The sequence below is a fragment of the Anabrus simplex genome, chromosome 2, assembly GCF_040414725.1.
Source record: "Anabrus simplex isolate iqAnaSimp1 chromosome 2, ASM4041472v1, whole genome shotgun sequence".
In the NCBI taxonomy this organism is placed as follows: Eukaryota; Metazoa; Arthropoda; class Insecta; order Orthoptera; family Tettigoniidae; genus Anabrus; species Anabrus simplex.
The window spans coordinates 388,221,835-388,237,686 of record NC_090266.1 but is presented as its reverse complement, the minus strand read 5'-3'; the positions used below and the strand labels follow the sequence as shown (position 1 = coordinate 388,237,686).

The following is a 15,852-nucleotide window of genomic DNA, read 5'->3' as shown; positions in this document are numbered from 1 at the left end:
TTGAATTAAGGCGTTGTTGATTGTTTTCCATGCCTGTTGGCATTGCGGAGTCCACTGAAACTTAACACCTTTTTTACGTAGAGCGTTTAATGGAGCTGCCACTGTAGCGAAGCGTGGAATGAACTTATTATAATAGTTCGCTTTGCCTATGAAGGACTGAAGCTGCTTGAGGTTCTGAGGTGCTGGCATGTTTACTATCGCTGAGACATTCTGTGTACTAGGACGAATTCCAGTCTTATCAAGTATATGTCCTAGGTAGTGAACTTGAGGCTGAAAGAAGGTACATTTAGCGAGATTCGCTCGTAGGCCATTGTCTTTCAATGTCTGGAGAAGGAGGCGTAGATTGGTTAGATGTTCCTGATGATCTTTTCCAGTAACAATAATATCATCCAGGTAGTTAGCACAACCGGGAATGGAGGCGGTTAGTTGAGCCAAATAGCGCTGAAAAATAGCCGCTGAGGATGAAATACCGAATGGGAGCCGCTGGAGCTGGAGCAGTCCAAGAGGAGTGTTGAGTGTGAGAAAATTCTTAGAGTCTTCGTCTAAAAGTAGCTGGAGATATGCTTCTTTAAGATCAACTCGAGAGAAGAATTGTCCACCAGAGAGACGACGGAATAAGTCTTCTGGACGTGGAATAGGAAAGATATCTGTGTCGAGTTGTGCGTTGACTGTAGATCGAAAATCGCCACAAAGTCGAACATTACCATCAGGTTTCTTGATTACCACGAGTGGAGTAGCCCATTGACTAGAAGTAACTGGTACAACAATTCCAGTTTGTATCCATCTTTCTAATTCTTTCGTGACCTGGTCTTGAAGTGCTAGGGGTACTGGACGAGCTTTGAGGAAGCGAGGCTTAGCTCCGGATTTCAGCTGTATGTGAGCTGTATAGTCTTTGGCTGTTCCGAGTTGAGAGTCGAAGACTTCAGGAAACTGCGCTAGGAGAGCGGTAACGTCAGAAGTAGGATGCAATGTAGATACGACGTTAATGTTGTCATGTATCTGGAAACCAAATAAGTTAAATAGATCCATGCCCATAATGTTTGATGCAGTGTAGTTGTTAACTACGAGAAGAGGAATGGCCTTCTGAATTCCTTTATAACTAGCCTGAAGCTTGATTTGACCTTTGATGTCAATTTTCTTCTTGTTAAATGTCACGAGCTGGATGTCAGCTGGAGAGCATGAAGGTGAACCTAAGTTGTGGTAGGTAGTCAGGTTAATAATAGAGACAGGTGATCCTGTGTCTAATTGAAAATCGACAGATCGATCAGAGAATGAGAGAGGAATGATGATTTTGTGAGAATCCTTTGTGGGAAGAATAAGATTGATCTGATCAACTTCCATGTCTTGGCGGGGCTGTATATGCTTCCGGCGTGCTGCAGTAGTCTTAGCAGGGCGGAGCGAACTTTGACAGACAGTCTTAATGTGTCCAAGTTTATTACATCGTTCACAAGTAGCTTTGAAAAAACGACAGTCACGACGTTCATGATGCTTGAAACAACCTCGGCAGGAAGGCAGGAGTTTCGAGGTGCTTTTAGAATTGGGCTTCCGTGTAGCATTACGAGAGGGAACCTGGCGAGAATGCTTGGTGGAGAGCGCCTTATTCGTACGGTTCACTGTAGCAGAGGACTGGCGGGCCTGAGGCGAGACTTGTGCAACTTCGTGTGGAGAAGCTATGGCTGCGGCAGTCTTGGTAGTAAGTTCATAAACCGTAGCAATACGCTGGACGTCTTCTAAAGAAGGGTTACTCTGCTTGACAGCGTCAAAACGTATTTTGTCTTCAGGAGTATGTAAAATTATCATGTCCCGAATGAGAGAATCAGTGTAGGATGAACCACAACCGTCCTTGGAGCAGATGAACTGGCAGGGTTTAGCTAGACCACGCAATTCAGTTATCCATTCAGTATGTGTCTGATGGGGTTGCTTTCTGCTCTGAAAAAATTTATAGCGAGCAGCCACTATGTGAGGAGCTTTGGCATAGTGTTCCGTGAGACGGGCCAAGAGCTGCGTGAAGGGTACCTCAGATAAGTGTTCTTCCGGACTTAATTTACGTAGTAATTCACACGTAGCATTGCCAACCGAACTAAGAAATAGTGCGCGGCGGCGTTGATCATCTGTGACAGAATGGCAGATGAAATGCTGTTGTAAACGGGCTAAATAAACTGACCATTCTTCCTTAGCTGGATCAAAAGCAGAGAACGGAGGAATAGCTGATGGCTGTGTAGAGACAGAAATAGCTTGAATAGCCTGAATTAATGCTGCCTGTTGTTGTTGCATAAACTGTTGTTGTTGCTGCTGTAAGGCTTGGAAGACCGTAGCGAGTTGTTCCGCAGTAGCCATTGCGAGATGCGTGCAAGAATGAGTAAGGTAAGCTGTGTGTCAGAACTGGTTGGAGTGTCGTTGTTGTATAGCACTTCGCCGTAGAGTTGACAACTGGGCCTGTTGAATTGTAGTGTCGTGTTTACCTCGTTGCTATAGAGTTGGCGATTGGGGCTGATGACGTGTAGTTTGTTGCTTTTTTACCTCGTCGCGATAGAGTTGGCAACTGGGGTCGAAGAATTGTAGAGTTGCTGCGTTTTTACCTCGTCGCCATAGAGTTGGCAACTGGGGTCGAAGAATGGTAGGGTGTTGCGTTTTTACCTCGTCGCCATAGAGTTGTGTTGTAACCAAGATTGAAATTTACAAATCACAACTTTTATTGCTTCACTTTATGATATTTACACAAATAACTGAAATTTATTTTGAAGCAAAAAGGAATATTGAATCTTGAGAAAAATCTGTCTTTATACAATATGTACAGGTTTACAGTCTTTATATACACTTCTATCTTGAAAAGATAGTCTTTGTGAATTGACACGTTGATAGTCGAGAACTATCTGGCACACTAACATGAATGTCTTTGAGAGTCCTTGTTTGTTGAAGTGCCTGAATTCCTAAAAAGCAAGTTCAATTGATTGAAGAAATTCCACCTAGCGAAACTAAGGGAGCTTGCATAAATTAGGGAATGACAATGGCTTGTAAAAGAATTACGGAACATAGGCAGCGGAAACAGGTAAGGGAGCGGTGACCAGAGGTGAAACCTCGTACTGCCAGAAATTCAGTCCACCTGGTCGAAGCACATTTTCAAGAGGAGTAGCCTCCGTGCTCGACGTAGGGTGTATTCTGGAGCTGGACACCGGGGCGAGTGGGCAAGTGAGCAGTCAGGGAGCTCCTATTTATAGTACACTCGATGGTCAGGCACGCGCACTGAGGGCTGCGCGTCGAAGCTAGCAGAATGATACACAGGCGCGCGTGCAGCTGGCTGGTGGAGCGAGAAAGGGAGCGCCGGACATACAACAATAAACATGCAATTTTCACGTAGAGCTTCACACCACGCGTATTCCAGTTTTGGTCTAATACACATTTTTGTTTTTAATTTTTAAATTCCTTATCACAAAGCGTAAATTTCTACGTGCTTCAGCGATCACCCTCTATACCTAAGGAGTTAAAGTCAACGCCCGTTCTGATAATACTTCCTGGTCTGTCCGTTCTGTTACGGCTCTGAGGTCATCGTACCCTAACCTGTAAGTGAAGAGGGTGTGTGCTCTACTTCGGATGAATGAAATGGACACAGATTTTGGAATGTTTAGATTTAATTTATTTTCGATCGTCCAGGCCGTTATTTTATTGAGGTCCAACTGTTCATTATCGCTATTGGTCGAAATGGCTTTGAATACTTTGATGCCATCAGCATATAGTAGGTAATCAGAATAATTCACTCGATGAGGTAGATCATGGATAAATGAGAGAAATATTAACGTTCCCAAAATAGGCCCTTGAATTACTCCTGATTTCACCGGGTATTCGTTAGAATTATATGTTCCGTATGATGCATATTGTTTCCTTCCACTTATGTAGGGACAGAAGAAACATAACAATGAATGACAGAACCGTAACTCAATTAATTTATTTACAAATATATCATGATTCATTTTGCCGAAATCTTTCTCAAAATTCGTGAATATAACATCCATCTGATCGCTGCTGTCTAATGCTGTGGATACCGACTACGTGAAATTAACCAAATTTGTAACTGTAGACCGTTTTGAAAGAAACCTATGCTGTTTTTCTGATATTGAATATCTTATGTGATTCGATATTCTAAGCCATAGTACAAATTAAAATATTTTTGCCACGGCTGAAAATATGCATCCCGTAGATAATTTTTAATTAGCGTCGTGTCCTCTGATTTAAATATTGGGCACATTCTCGACCTTTCCATTAGGATGGAAATTCGAACGTTTTGTAAGTTAAATTGTAAATCAAGATGATCCATGCAACCTAAAATGACATATGGTGGTATCTGATTTGGCCCCGCCGATGACTTCCGTTTAAGGTTCTTCATCGTCGTTTATGGCTATAGTGGCTCAGGCGGCAGCGCGCCGGCCCCTCACCGCTGGGATCCGTGCTTCAATCCCGGTCACTCCATGTGAGATTTGTGCTGGCCAAAGCGAAGGCGGGACAGGTTTTTCTCCGGGTACTCCAGTTTTCCCTGTCATTAATCCTTTCCCCAGAGGAGTGCGACAGGGTTAGGCAGCCGGCACAATTCCTATCCTCGCCGCTAGATGGGGCTTCATTCATTCCATTCCTGACCAGGTCGAATGACTGGAAACAGGCTGTGGATTTTCATTCGTTCATTTGAATGCATTGCAGTTATCATTATATTTATTTTATTTTTAACATAAACCCAACAACATTTAGTATTACTATGGGGCTCAGTCACAACAGTTCGCAGAGTGGCAACTGCTCTACCGAGCACAACATCGCGCCCGGTATCTAAGTCGTCTACAGACGATTTCGAGTCCCCACATCGAACAGAGGTACACCAGTGATCGATTGCTAGGAGTAGGCTGACGGAAGGGATAAATCCCGTCACTACCGCCCGAATTGCTCCATTCGTGAAGGTCACCAGGTCATTGACGAGACGCGCCTGATAATTCACATTGTTCACGGAACTCCTGAGAGACATCGTTGCCAAATTTGGCTAAAAGGGATTCGGCCTAAGAGGTGTTTAGATTTAATCCCACGGATGGTAGCTCCACACCACCGGCCTCTCGAACGAATGCGAGAACCAAAAGTCCGAACCTGCGGTTCCTCTTGTACTATCGCAACGACTTTATAAAATCTGATACTGTTGCCAACTTTTATTTCCATTACGTCGCACCGACAGAGATAGTTCTTATGACGACGATAGGACAGGAAAGCGCTAGGAGTGGGAAGGAAACGACCGTGGCCTTAATTGAGGTACAGCCCCAACATTTGCCTGGTGTGAAAATGGAAACCACGGGAAAACATCTTCACGGCTGCCGACGGTGGGATTCGAACCCACTATCTTCCGAATGAAAGCTCACAGCTGCGCGCCCCTAACCGCACTGCCAACTCACTCGGTGATTTTATTTCCCACCTTATTATTTTACGTTTCGAATCTTTGCGTAACATTTAACGAAGAACATCCAAATCATAAAGTTTAATGCTGTGAATTGAAGGTTAAACTGGCTCCTGAATCGTCGGGTTAACCAGAACAACACCGTTTCGCTCCCAGTGTAACGGGTGACGCAGAATGTCTGCTTAATCTTATTGGATGGAGAAGGTACCCTATATAATTCAAAGAGTGAACATTTGAGAAAAATTGTGGTACGAAAAATGTGCAAAAATGTCCTTCTTTCGTTAACATGTCAAGACGTAAAGACATTGAATGGCTTTCAGAGAAAAGAGCGGCTGTCAGAATTCCGACAAGTTCAAAATCACCGATGTCGAGGGTGAAAGCGCTCATCGAGCTCTCAGAATTAAAGAATTCGGAAGTCTTGAGGCAAATTCCGCGCTACTGGACCCTCAGATCAGCATATTTACGGCCCCAATGGTAGAAAAGAACTTGGAACTCATTGTTTTCATGATGAATAAATTTGTTTTGAATTCATAAATAACATTTCAACAATTGAATTTGAAACACATGCGGACCAGATTACTTATTTTGACAGTATCTATCAGACGGTATGTATTTTAAGTCGAAACTTGCTGCCGTGGCCCCGATAAAGCCCCGTTCAGTTTTGTTTACATCATGGAGGGAAACGCCATATTTTTGTTCTTTTATATACAATAACATGGAAAACAAACTCTTTCTTGTACCGAGATTGAAGACTTTCATCACTATAAAATAGGGCCTCTAGTTATAACATTAATGCATAAACTTAATTCGTAAATAACATATTACGGGGGAAAGGAGATTTCCATGACATTTCCATAAATCCGTATGAAGGTCACTTATGAAGATATGTCGAGAGCACTGAAGTCATGTGGTTATAAATATTTTCCATTTTTCATTGGAGTTTTAATGTTAAGAGTACTGACTTTCATTTATTTGCTAAAACTTTAAAATAATTTAGCATTTCCTTGATGGCTGCCGATGTCTAAATATAATATGGTCCTGATCTCTTTTAATTTTTTCATAGATTCAGATTATCAGCTGGTGCCAGGAGCTCAGACACCAGGCTTAAACAATCAAACACCTCCAGAGCTGCCTGCTTATGAAGACCATCCAAAGCGCAGCAATGTGGTTACAAGAAATGGTGATTTGTTCGACAACTACAAGAATAATAGCACGAGATACCCCACACACCCGGTAAGCAGAAATATATTTTTACTCCATACTCATTCGTCTCAGTTTGACTATCAAGGTATTGTCATTTCATTAGTTGCACCCCTACACTACTTCTGGTTTATCATGCAATTCATTTGATTTTAGATCGAACAGATGATCATTCCCTCAACTGGAGTGGTACAGCATGTAAGCTGTTTCCAGTATATTCACCGTCTCTCTCACCTAAAGGTCTTACTAAACTATTAAAAGGCCAAAATATCATAAGTATAGAATTTCTGTTCGATTCTCGACATTTTTTCAACATTTTTTACTCAACTGAAGTGACATGAACGAAGAAATATTTTTACAAGTTTTATTAATTAAGATCAAGTATCCTTATACAAATATCCTCGCCAAATATTCATCATTAGTTGTCTGTGATTTAAAAAGTTTACGGATAGCGTAAGAATTTATGGTCAGTAATATGAAGGACAAAATTACTGACTATAATAAGCAAATACTCACAACCAACATCTAATCGCAAATGAACCACGTTCTATAAAATATACACTTTTATTTTAGACTTACAATGGAAATCCTGCTTTATCTAAACGTTGCAAGTAATAATTAGCTGACGCTAGTTTCACTGAGCACGAGGAATATTTTATGAGAATAACATAGAATTTTGCAAATATTGCAAAACTATAATAAACAACCCAATGGCGCAACGTTGGATTGGGCATAGGCGACTATTGTCCAGCCAGATGTTCCTCAGTTACTGGAGTGACACGCGGTCAGCTTGACGCCATTCACAGATATTTGCTTGCATTTCTTGATCATATCTGCTGCCTCTGGTATCAGATAGCTCGTCAGTTGGTCTCACAAGGCTCCATACCTGCCATACGTAGAGAAATAAATCCCTGAACTATCCGGAAATTGAACTTCAGTACGAAGCAGGAACACTTTCCGTACACCATGAAATTACGATGGGTGTTAAATTTTTTTTAAATATGTATCGAGCTATGTAGTCTCCTCTGTATTGAGTCACGAATTCAGAAATACACAGTATTTCTAGAAAGTTTCTCTGAGACTCCCCAATCGAGAGTTACTTTACCTTGAAGCATGCAATATATGTGACGCCTCATGGTTTTAATAACTCACAGTCCTACATTAAAATATTTATGAAGAGAAAGATACTAGCTATGACGGTGCCCCCGTTTCACCCTTGTCCGTCATTTAGGATTCCCATTTATTCAGTTTTTGCTTGCTCATGAACTACTTAGAACAAGTTGTGCATTGAAAGGTTACCTTTCACTGTTGATTTTAAAATAACTGGCATGTAAAGATGAACTTCGGAAATAGTTAGGCAATGTGGTTGGCTACAGACTTGAGAAATAATATAGGGCAACGCTAGAGAGTCGAAAATTTAAGTAAAAATTATCATTAAGTTTTACAAACTTTCGTTAACCAGGAACTGTTAAAGAAACGGCGGTACGCAAGTAAACAATGCTACTCCTACACTCTGTAGTCAAACAAGAAATCTTTCTGCTTCTTTTTTAGATTTCTCTGCATCTACTTCATGAAACACTGTCAAAGGAGGGAAAGTTAAACGAAATTTTGTGCGCTACGTTTGATGTCCTCTCTGACATAAGTCAGTAACTGAAACGTGCAGAATACTACATAAACAAAAAGAAACAAACCCCATGGCGCTACAGCCCTGAAGGGCTTTGGCCTACCCAGTGGATGCTGCACATCCCGAAAGCTTGCAGGATACGAGAGGACGAGTGGTCAACGTGACGAATTCTCACTCAGTTATTCTTGGTTCAGTAGCCGACCTCCGTCTCCCGTCAGATAGCTCCTCGATTCTTCTCACGTAGGCTGAGTGGACCTCGCACCAGCCCTCATATCCAGGTAAACATCCCTGACCTTGCCGGGAATTGCACCCGGTACCTCCGGGTGAGAGGCAGGCTCACTACCGGGGCCAGCAAGGTTTTGCACATCCGGTATGTTACATAAACACTTAACGTGTATATTCTGTTTCATTGAGAAAGTTACCTAATGAATTCATATGGGCCACGAAAATTTGGTATTTCATAAACCAGTGAAGGAATAGAGTGACAACATTTCTTCTCTACAGTCTCGTAATGCCGTATTCACTCGCTTATATCGCCACAGCGTATATCACGCACCCTAACATTTTATATGGAACTGATGGAGAAGAAAAATCCCCGTTTATATTTAGAATCGGTTTCTTATCATGTGTCAGTGCAAGGGCAAGTCAAATATAAACGAGCCTTTTGTTGTAACTATTGTATTTATCAAAATTATGTGCATTTTACATTGTTCTTACGTTTCGACATAAGTCCCCGTATATATATATAAACTTTTTCCACCGGATAGACAATTTCTTCGTCCCATCTTCAAAGAAGGTAGTCGGGCGTGTCTGAAGCCAATTGTGCACAAACTGTTTCACATCCTCGTTGGTTGTGAAGTGACCTCCACCAAGAGCGCCCTTTCAGCGGCCCGAACATGTGGAAGTCACACGGTGACAAGTCTGTACTATAGGGTGGATGTGGCAGGACAGTCCAGTGCATGTGTGTGCATGTTTGCTAGGTTTGTGCTGCGGTGTGGAGTCTGGCGTTGTCATGAAGGAGCAGTACAGATCTGATTGGGATGTCACGCCTTTTTGACCTGTAGGTAACGTGAACCTGGAGAAGAAGTTTGCAGTAGCAGGCCGCAGTAATTGTCCAACTCGCAGTACTCCTGTAGTCCAAGAAGTCCGTGGCCAAGTCCTTGCTTGCAGACAACCACGTCTTGGCTTTCAACGGTGACCTCTCTGTCACTCTTTGACGTGGGAGTGCAGTGGTGGACCCATATCTTATCTTATCACAAGTGACGATGCGTCCCAAACAGAAGTCTTTTTCCGCCTCGTGCCTTGTCAGAAGCTCGCAAGAAATTACAAGCCGTACAGCCTTCTGCTCTTCATTAAGCAGCCTCGGGACCCAACGAGCCGACACATTTCGGAATCCCAAGTCCATCCGAATGATTGTCTGAACACTCCCATTGTTGATCTGAAGTTCCTGGCTGATCTGAAGCGCAGCTGTTCGCGTATTAACTTCAATAAGCTCTCGAACGACCACAGTGTACTACGTTGCTTTGCTGGTGGGGGTGCAGCGTGGGTAGGGCATGTTTTCAACGTTCTTACGTTCATCCTTGAACTCATTACACCAGTTCTTTACCCGGGCTCATCAGAGTGTTCTGTCCCTGAACTTGAGTGTAATCGGCGATGAATTTCAGCAGCTTTAACATTTTCTCGAACGAGATATTTGATGATGATGCGTTATACAACACGCGGATGTACCTCTCTCTCACTCAGCGTGAAAGTGACTGAATAAAACAAGGACGAGACATCCCGAGCTATAACGGCCCTCCCTAAGGCCAGTTTTTGCGTGCTCTAACCGCCTTGTGCACCAAACAGGCACTAAAATCAAAAAGGCTCATTTATACACTGACTGACAGAGCAAATGGAACACCAAGAAAGAGTGGTTCGAAAGCGATGAAAGTTGGGGAAAAAACAGAGACGGCACGGACGAATAATTGATGTTTATTTCAAACCGATATGCAGGTTACACAATGCGCACGGCATCGACTCAGTAGGATGTAGGACCACCGCGAGCGGCGATGCACGCAGAAACACGTCGAGGTACAGAGTCAATAAGAGTGCGGATGGTGTCCTGAGGGATGGTTCTCCATTCTCTGTCAACCATTTGCCACAGTTGGTCGTCCGTACGAGGCTGGGGCAGAGTTTGCAAACGGCGTCCAATGAGATCCCACACGTGTTCGATTGGAGAGAGATCCAGAGAGTACGCTGGCCACGGAAGCATCTGTACACTTCGTAGAGCCTGTTGGGAGATGCGAGCAGTGTGTGGGCGGGCATTATCCTGCTGAAACAGAGCATTGGGCAACCCCTGAAGGTACGGGAGTGCCACCGGCCGCAGCACATGCTGCACGTAGCGGTGGGCATTTAACGTGCCTTGAATACGCACTAGAGGTGACGTGGAATCATACGCAATAGCGCCCCAAACCATGATGCCGCGTTGTCTAGCGGTAGGGCGCTCCACAGTTACTGCCGGATTTGACCTTTCTCCACGCCGACGCCACACTCGTCTGCGGTGACTATCACTGACAGAACAGAAGCGTGGCTCATCGGAGAACACGACGTTCCGCCATTCCCTCATCCAAGTCGCTCTAGCCCGGCACCATGCCAGGCGTGCACGTCTATGCTGTGGAGTCAATGGTAGTCTTCTGAGCGGACGCCGGGAGTGCAGGCCTCCTTCAACCAATCGACGGGAAATTGTTCTGGTCGATATTGGAACAGCCAGGGTGTCTTGCACATGCTGAAGAATGGCGGTTGACGTGGCGTGCGGGGCTGCCACCGCTTGGCGGCGGATGCGCCGATCCTCGCGTGCTGACGTCACTCGGGCTGCGCCTGGACCCCTCGCACGTGCCACATGTCCCTGCGCCAACCATCTTCGCCGCAGGCGCTGCACCGTGGACACATCCCTATGAGTATCGGCTGCGATTTGACGAAGCGATCAACCTGCCCTTCTCAGCCCGATCACCATACCCCTCGTAAAGTCGTCTGTCTGCTGGAAATGCCTCCGTTGACGGCGGCCTGGCATTCTTAGCTATACACGTGTCCTGTGGCACACGACAACACGTTCTACAATGACTGTCGGCTGAGAAATCACGGTACGAAGTGGGCCATTCGCCAACGCAGTGTCCCATTTATCGTTCGCTACGTGCGCAGCACAGCGGCGCATTTCACATCATTAGCATACCTCAGTGACGTCAGTCTACCCTGCAATTGGCATAAAGTTCTGACCACTCCTTCTTGGTGTTGCATTTGCTCTGTCAGTCAGTGTATTTTACTTACCTACGTATAAATACGACAAGACATGCATGCCTGCTCCCACCTCAAAGTCGAAATGTCTCCCATAACCCTCCCTTTAATCTCAGTCCCGGCAGCTCTCCCCCCACTCCCTTGTTTTGTGAAAGGCAATTGGTTATTCCTTATCCTAGGGTATTCCTTGGCCTAATGAGCTAGATGGAATATTATACTGTTGAACTGGCTGCAGTTTCTGAACACCGGTATACGGTATGTGTATGACAAAAGTGCAGAGTATTGCGATACCGTAATTTGCTTTCCAGCGTGACTTCGCTTATAGGTGAGTTATGGTTAAGGAGAAGCTTTCAAGTTTCGTGGCAAGTTTAAAATCCGAGTGATTCAATTTGTGTCGAACGTGGCAATCATTTGCAGACCAAAAATTTAATGTACACTACTGACGAAAACAGGAAGTTCCTCTTGAATACACCAACATATCAAGGAAAGCCTTCCGGGGGCCGAAGGCACGTGAAATAGCGACAAACCTGGGTATTACCGCAGCCGTTCCTGGATAGCCCGAATCATGAAGAGGAATCGGAAAAGACAGGAAGGAGAGCGTATTTGGCTACGAATACAATCTTACAAAATATAATACTTTTGTTAATATTCAATAAAATGTTACGGAAAATATGAAAATGCAACCTGATATGCGAAGTCATGAACATTTCTTAATTTTAAAAAGTATTTTAATTCTAATAAATTTCGATTTACTAACTTCCCGCATGTATTTCACACCCCGAATTTTAGGCTCGAATTTTCAGAAAAGAGTGGGAGATATGCGCGATTAAATGCGGTATTTAATTCTCGAGTGATCTGTACTTTTCTTTTGGTTTCCAATCATTTGTACCATATTCTCTCTACGTCTCTGTGAAACCATAGATTTAGCTACTTCTGGCATGACACGTACGTATTCCACTTAAGTTCAGATTGTTCCTTCCGTATCTTAGTTCTCCAAGTAACAAGTTCTATATATTCCTTGTCACTACGTTTCCTGAGTGCCGGAAGACTAACCACTGGCACCTACTGATGTTCCATAATACGAAAAACAGCTGAATATAGTGCGATTTCCGAAACAAATACTGGGGGTGAATTTGCTATTCAGACGTGTCTCGTTTCAGTTCATAAATGTCATCAAGTGATCCATCGAGCTGATGTAGAATATTTATTATATCAACCAGTATCGTATGTTTCTTAAACATTTGCACAAGACGTGTCCTAAGATAATTCCTTGAGGAAAGACACCATCCTTATTCATAGAATTGAAATGGCTCAACTGATAATGCGAATGCGATGTGTATCTTGGTAATGATTACCATAATATGTTCGTTCGTCTTCCAAATTCCATGATATTGCCAGTTTAGCATGCCTCACGATAGGCTACTCACTCCACCACCTAGCACGGCTTAAACTTTGTACGACGGATGTAGAGCCTCATTCCTTACTGCAAAGTGCCGAATAAACTTCGTCAATGTATTATACAGATATAAATCCGTTATTTTTCAGTTAGTATCACCAAAATCGGAGTTCTCTTGTAATTTAAAATAGCATTTCTCCAATGTAGTATACATTTTCTGCACTGTGGTTTTAGAAGACTCTTTGTCCATACTCTTAACGTAATGTGAATGTCTTAAGTTACATTTCGTTATTTGAACGGTAATGTTAAAGTATACTGTAGGGACCAATCTCCTTGACGTTAGGCCCTTTAAAACAGCAGTCATCATCGTCGTCATTATCATCAACGTCACCAAAACTGTTGTTTCATGTTACAAGACGTTCGGTTTACTATTGCAAATATATATTGTCAATGGATTATTTCCAACAATGATAATTTTTTCACAATAATAATAATAATAATAATAATAATAATAATAATAATAATAATAATAATAATATGAACTTTCATTAACGAGTATTCGCATGCAAAAGCTCAGTAGTGCTTAGCAATATTCTAGTAGTGTGTACAGCATTCTCGTTGGAAGTAAGAGTACATTACATATAAATTCTAACATCAACATTATTGTGTGAGCTAGAGTTCCAAATGTAACCCCTACCTCACTTTGAAAATGTTGCAAAAGTGTTAAGAACAAAACATGAAAAAATCGCATTATCAGTTGAGCGAATATTCCTCTTTTTCAGAGAGTTACGAATTTAAAGAAATTAAACTGTTTCGTTCTTTTACCTCACTGGAATCAATTTTAACATCACTTCTCGATTTAGCAATTATCTTTTATCAATCTTCGTTTTTCAGTTAATTTTTCTGAGTGTAAAGAGTGTATGAATCTATAATAGAGCTTCATTTTCTCAAGAAATGTAATTGTAGTTTCCAGTTGCTTTCAGCCACGGACAATTTTGGTACGGTTAATGAATACTGAATAATATTAGAAAGTCTTTTAAGCTAAATGGCCACTCTACTGGAAGGGCTGCTTCTACCTTCCGTTGAACCATTCGTTAGTCTGCTCTCTAGATATAAAAGCATCAGCTTCTCAGGTAACTAATTCATTAAGAAACTCAAGCCACCTCACCGCGGTAAGGTCTTACGTTTCCTGGAAGGTAACAATGTAGGCTGTGTATGGCTTTGGCGCATAATAGTAAATTAACTATACTTTTGTAGAAAAATAATGTTGACTTTTGCATTTGTCTACAAATAACCGATATTGTCCTGGCTGTTACAGGTAGCCGATGAAGTGACGTATGCAGAACTGAGCCTTGCTCGACCAACATCTCTACAGGACACTAATCTAGCAATGGGTAGTGGCATGCTAGTTGGAGGAAGTCTGAACCTTGGTGGTGGAATCCGAGGTCGTGATGAACCAATCATTTACGCCCAGATTGACCACAGCAGAAGACCCCCACCCAGTGATCTTGCAGGAACACCTCTGGTCTCACCTGGGTCACACCCCACTTTCTACCCGCGAGAAATAGTCACTGTGAGAACTCCACTGATGTCCAACCAGCAGGAGAGCTGTGTATAGTGAGCTTCATATGCATCTTTCCCCACCGTCAACTATTTTCTTGAAGGATGTCCCTCTCAGTAAACCACATACTTCTCTCATTAACTGAGTTGTGGAGATATTATCTGTAATGAATAGTAATCTTCACTAAATCCTAGTCCCTGTTTCTGCCATTCTCCCTTGCAGGCAACTGAAGTGACCTGGTTTCGCCAGTCGTGCCTACTTCCACTTCCCCCCCCCCCCATCAAATCTCTTGTTATAGAATTCAACCCTTTGAGGACAATAATCATTTCACTTATATGAGGAGTTGTGGAGTGCGATGTCTCCTCCAAGGACACTGAGAGAGCGAGTTTTGTGGACAGTATTGTTATAAAGCACAGTGGCTATGGAAGTCAGATATAACACTTGAAGTGTCGAAAAGATTTATATATTAATTTATCCATCCATATTGAGATTCTGGCGCTGTGAATTAATAATTCGTATTACCGGAAGTGATGCTTCTGATGATGTTTTATTGTGAAGAAAATATCGTATGATATCCCGAAATTTATTTTTAAATACTATTTGAGTCGGGATTGTCATGGTGCAACGATAATAATGAGAGAGTTTTTATGATACGCATTACTCATGAATTCCTACCTGATTTTAGAAGAATCTCTTTTCAGGTTTTTCCAGAAGAACAATCCTCATACAGACTGATGGTTTGAGAATTTGATGTCCCGAATGATGAAAATAAACTCGCCATACTTGTTAATTTACAGAATTACTCCTGTTCCTCCTCTATTTCTTCCCCAAGGGTCACTATTAAGCATGGCACTGTATACTGAGATCGGTTAAATTTTAATTTCGTTATGATATGCCATAATATGTTGGTAGTCAATCATGTGGATTCTTTCCAAATTTTTGTTACATTACAGGCATTGCGGTGGTCACAATAATCACAAAATATAATGATTATCCGGTCTCAAAAAGTGCATTATGATTAAGAGATTTACTGTATAATGAAAGTATCTGAGAGGATGAGACCATATACCGAGTATTTCTCCCAGAATTTAGTACGTTAGTTCCTAGGAAACTTCCTATTCACTCTACATAAACCTCATCCCTTTTCTGCAAAGTCCTTGTTAAGTGAATAAACTGACTTAACATTTTAAGGTGACATTGAGCAGTCGTTCTGTCAATACTGTTCTCATTTCAGTACATCATTTCAATGCACGAACTTAATCCTCTCACACAGTATTTTAACCAAAAATAATAGTTTTCTGTTTATGGAACATTGTCGTCTGTTCCTTGGATAAAAAGTAATTCATATACCTCTTGTGAATTTTCGTGTATATTAATTT

At 42.4% G+C, this 15,852-nt stretch overlaps 1 protein-coding gene across 1 annotated transcript in view; it reads left to right on the top strand.

Annotated features, from left to right (window-relative positions):
* The window catches only part of LOC136863558 (nephrin), a 1,173,968-nt gene extending 1,158,325 nt beyond the window's left edge, over positions 1-15,643 (top strand). Inside the window, exons 12-13 of the mRNA XM_068225991.1 lie at positions 6,486-6,655; positions 14,231-15,643. Coding sequence (XP_068082092.1) covers positions 6,486-6,655; positions 14,231-14,530 — 470 coding nt within the window. The 3' untranslated portion in view covers positions 14,531-15,643. The remainder of the gene's footprint in view (positions 1-6,485; positions 6,656-14,230) is intronic.
* The last annotated feature ends 209 nt before the right edge of the window (positions 15,644-15,852 follow it).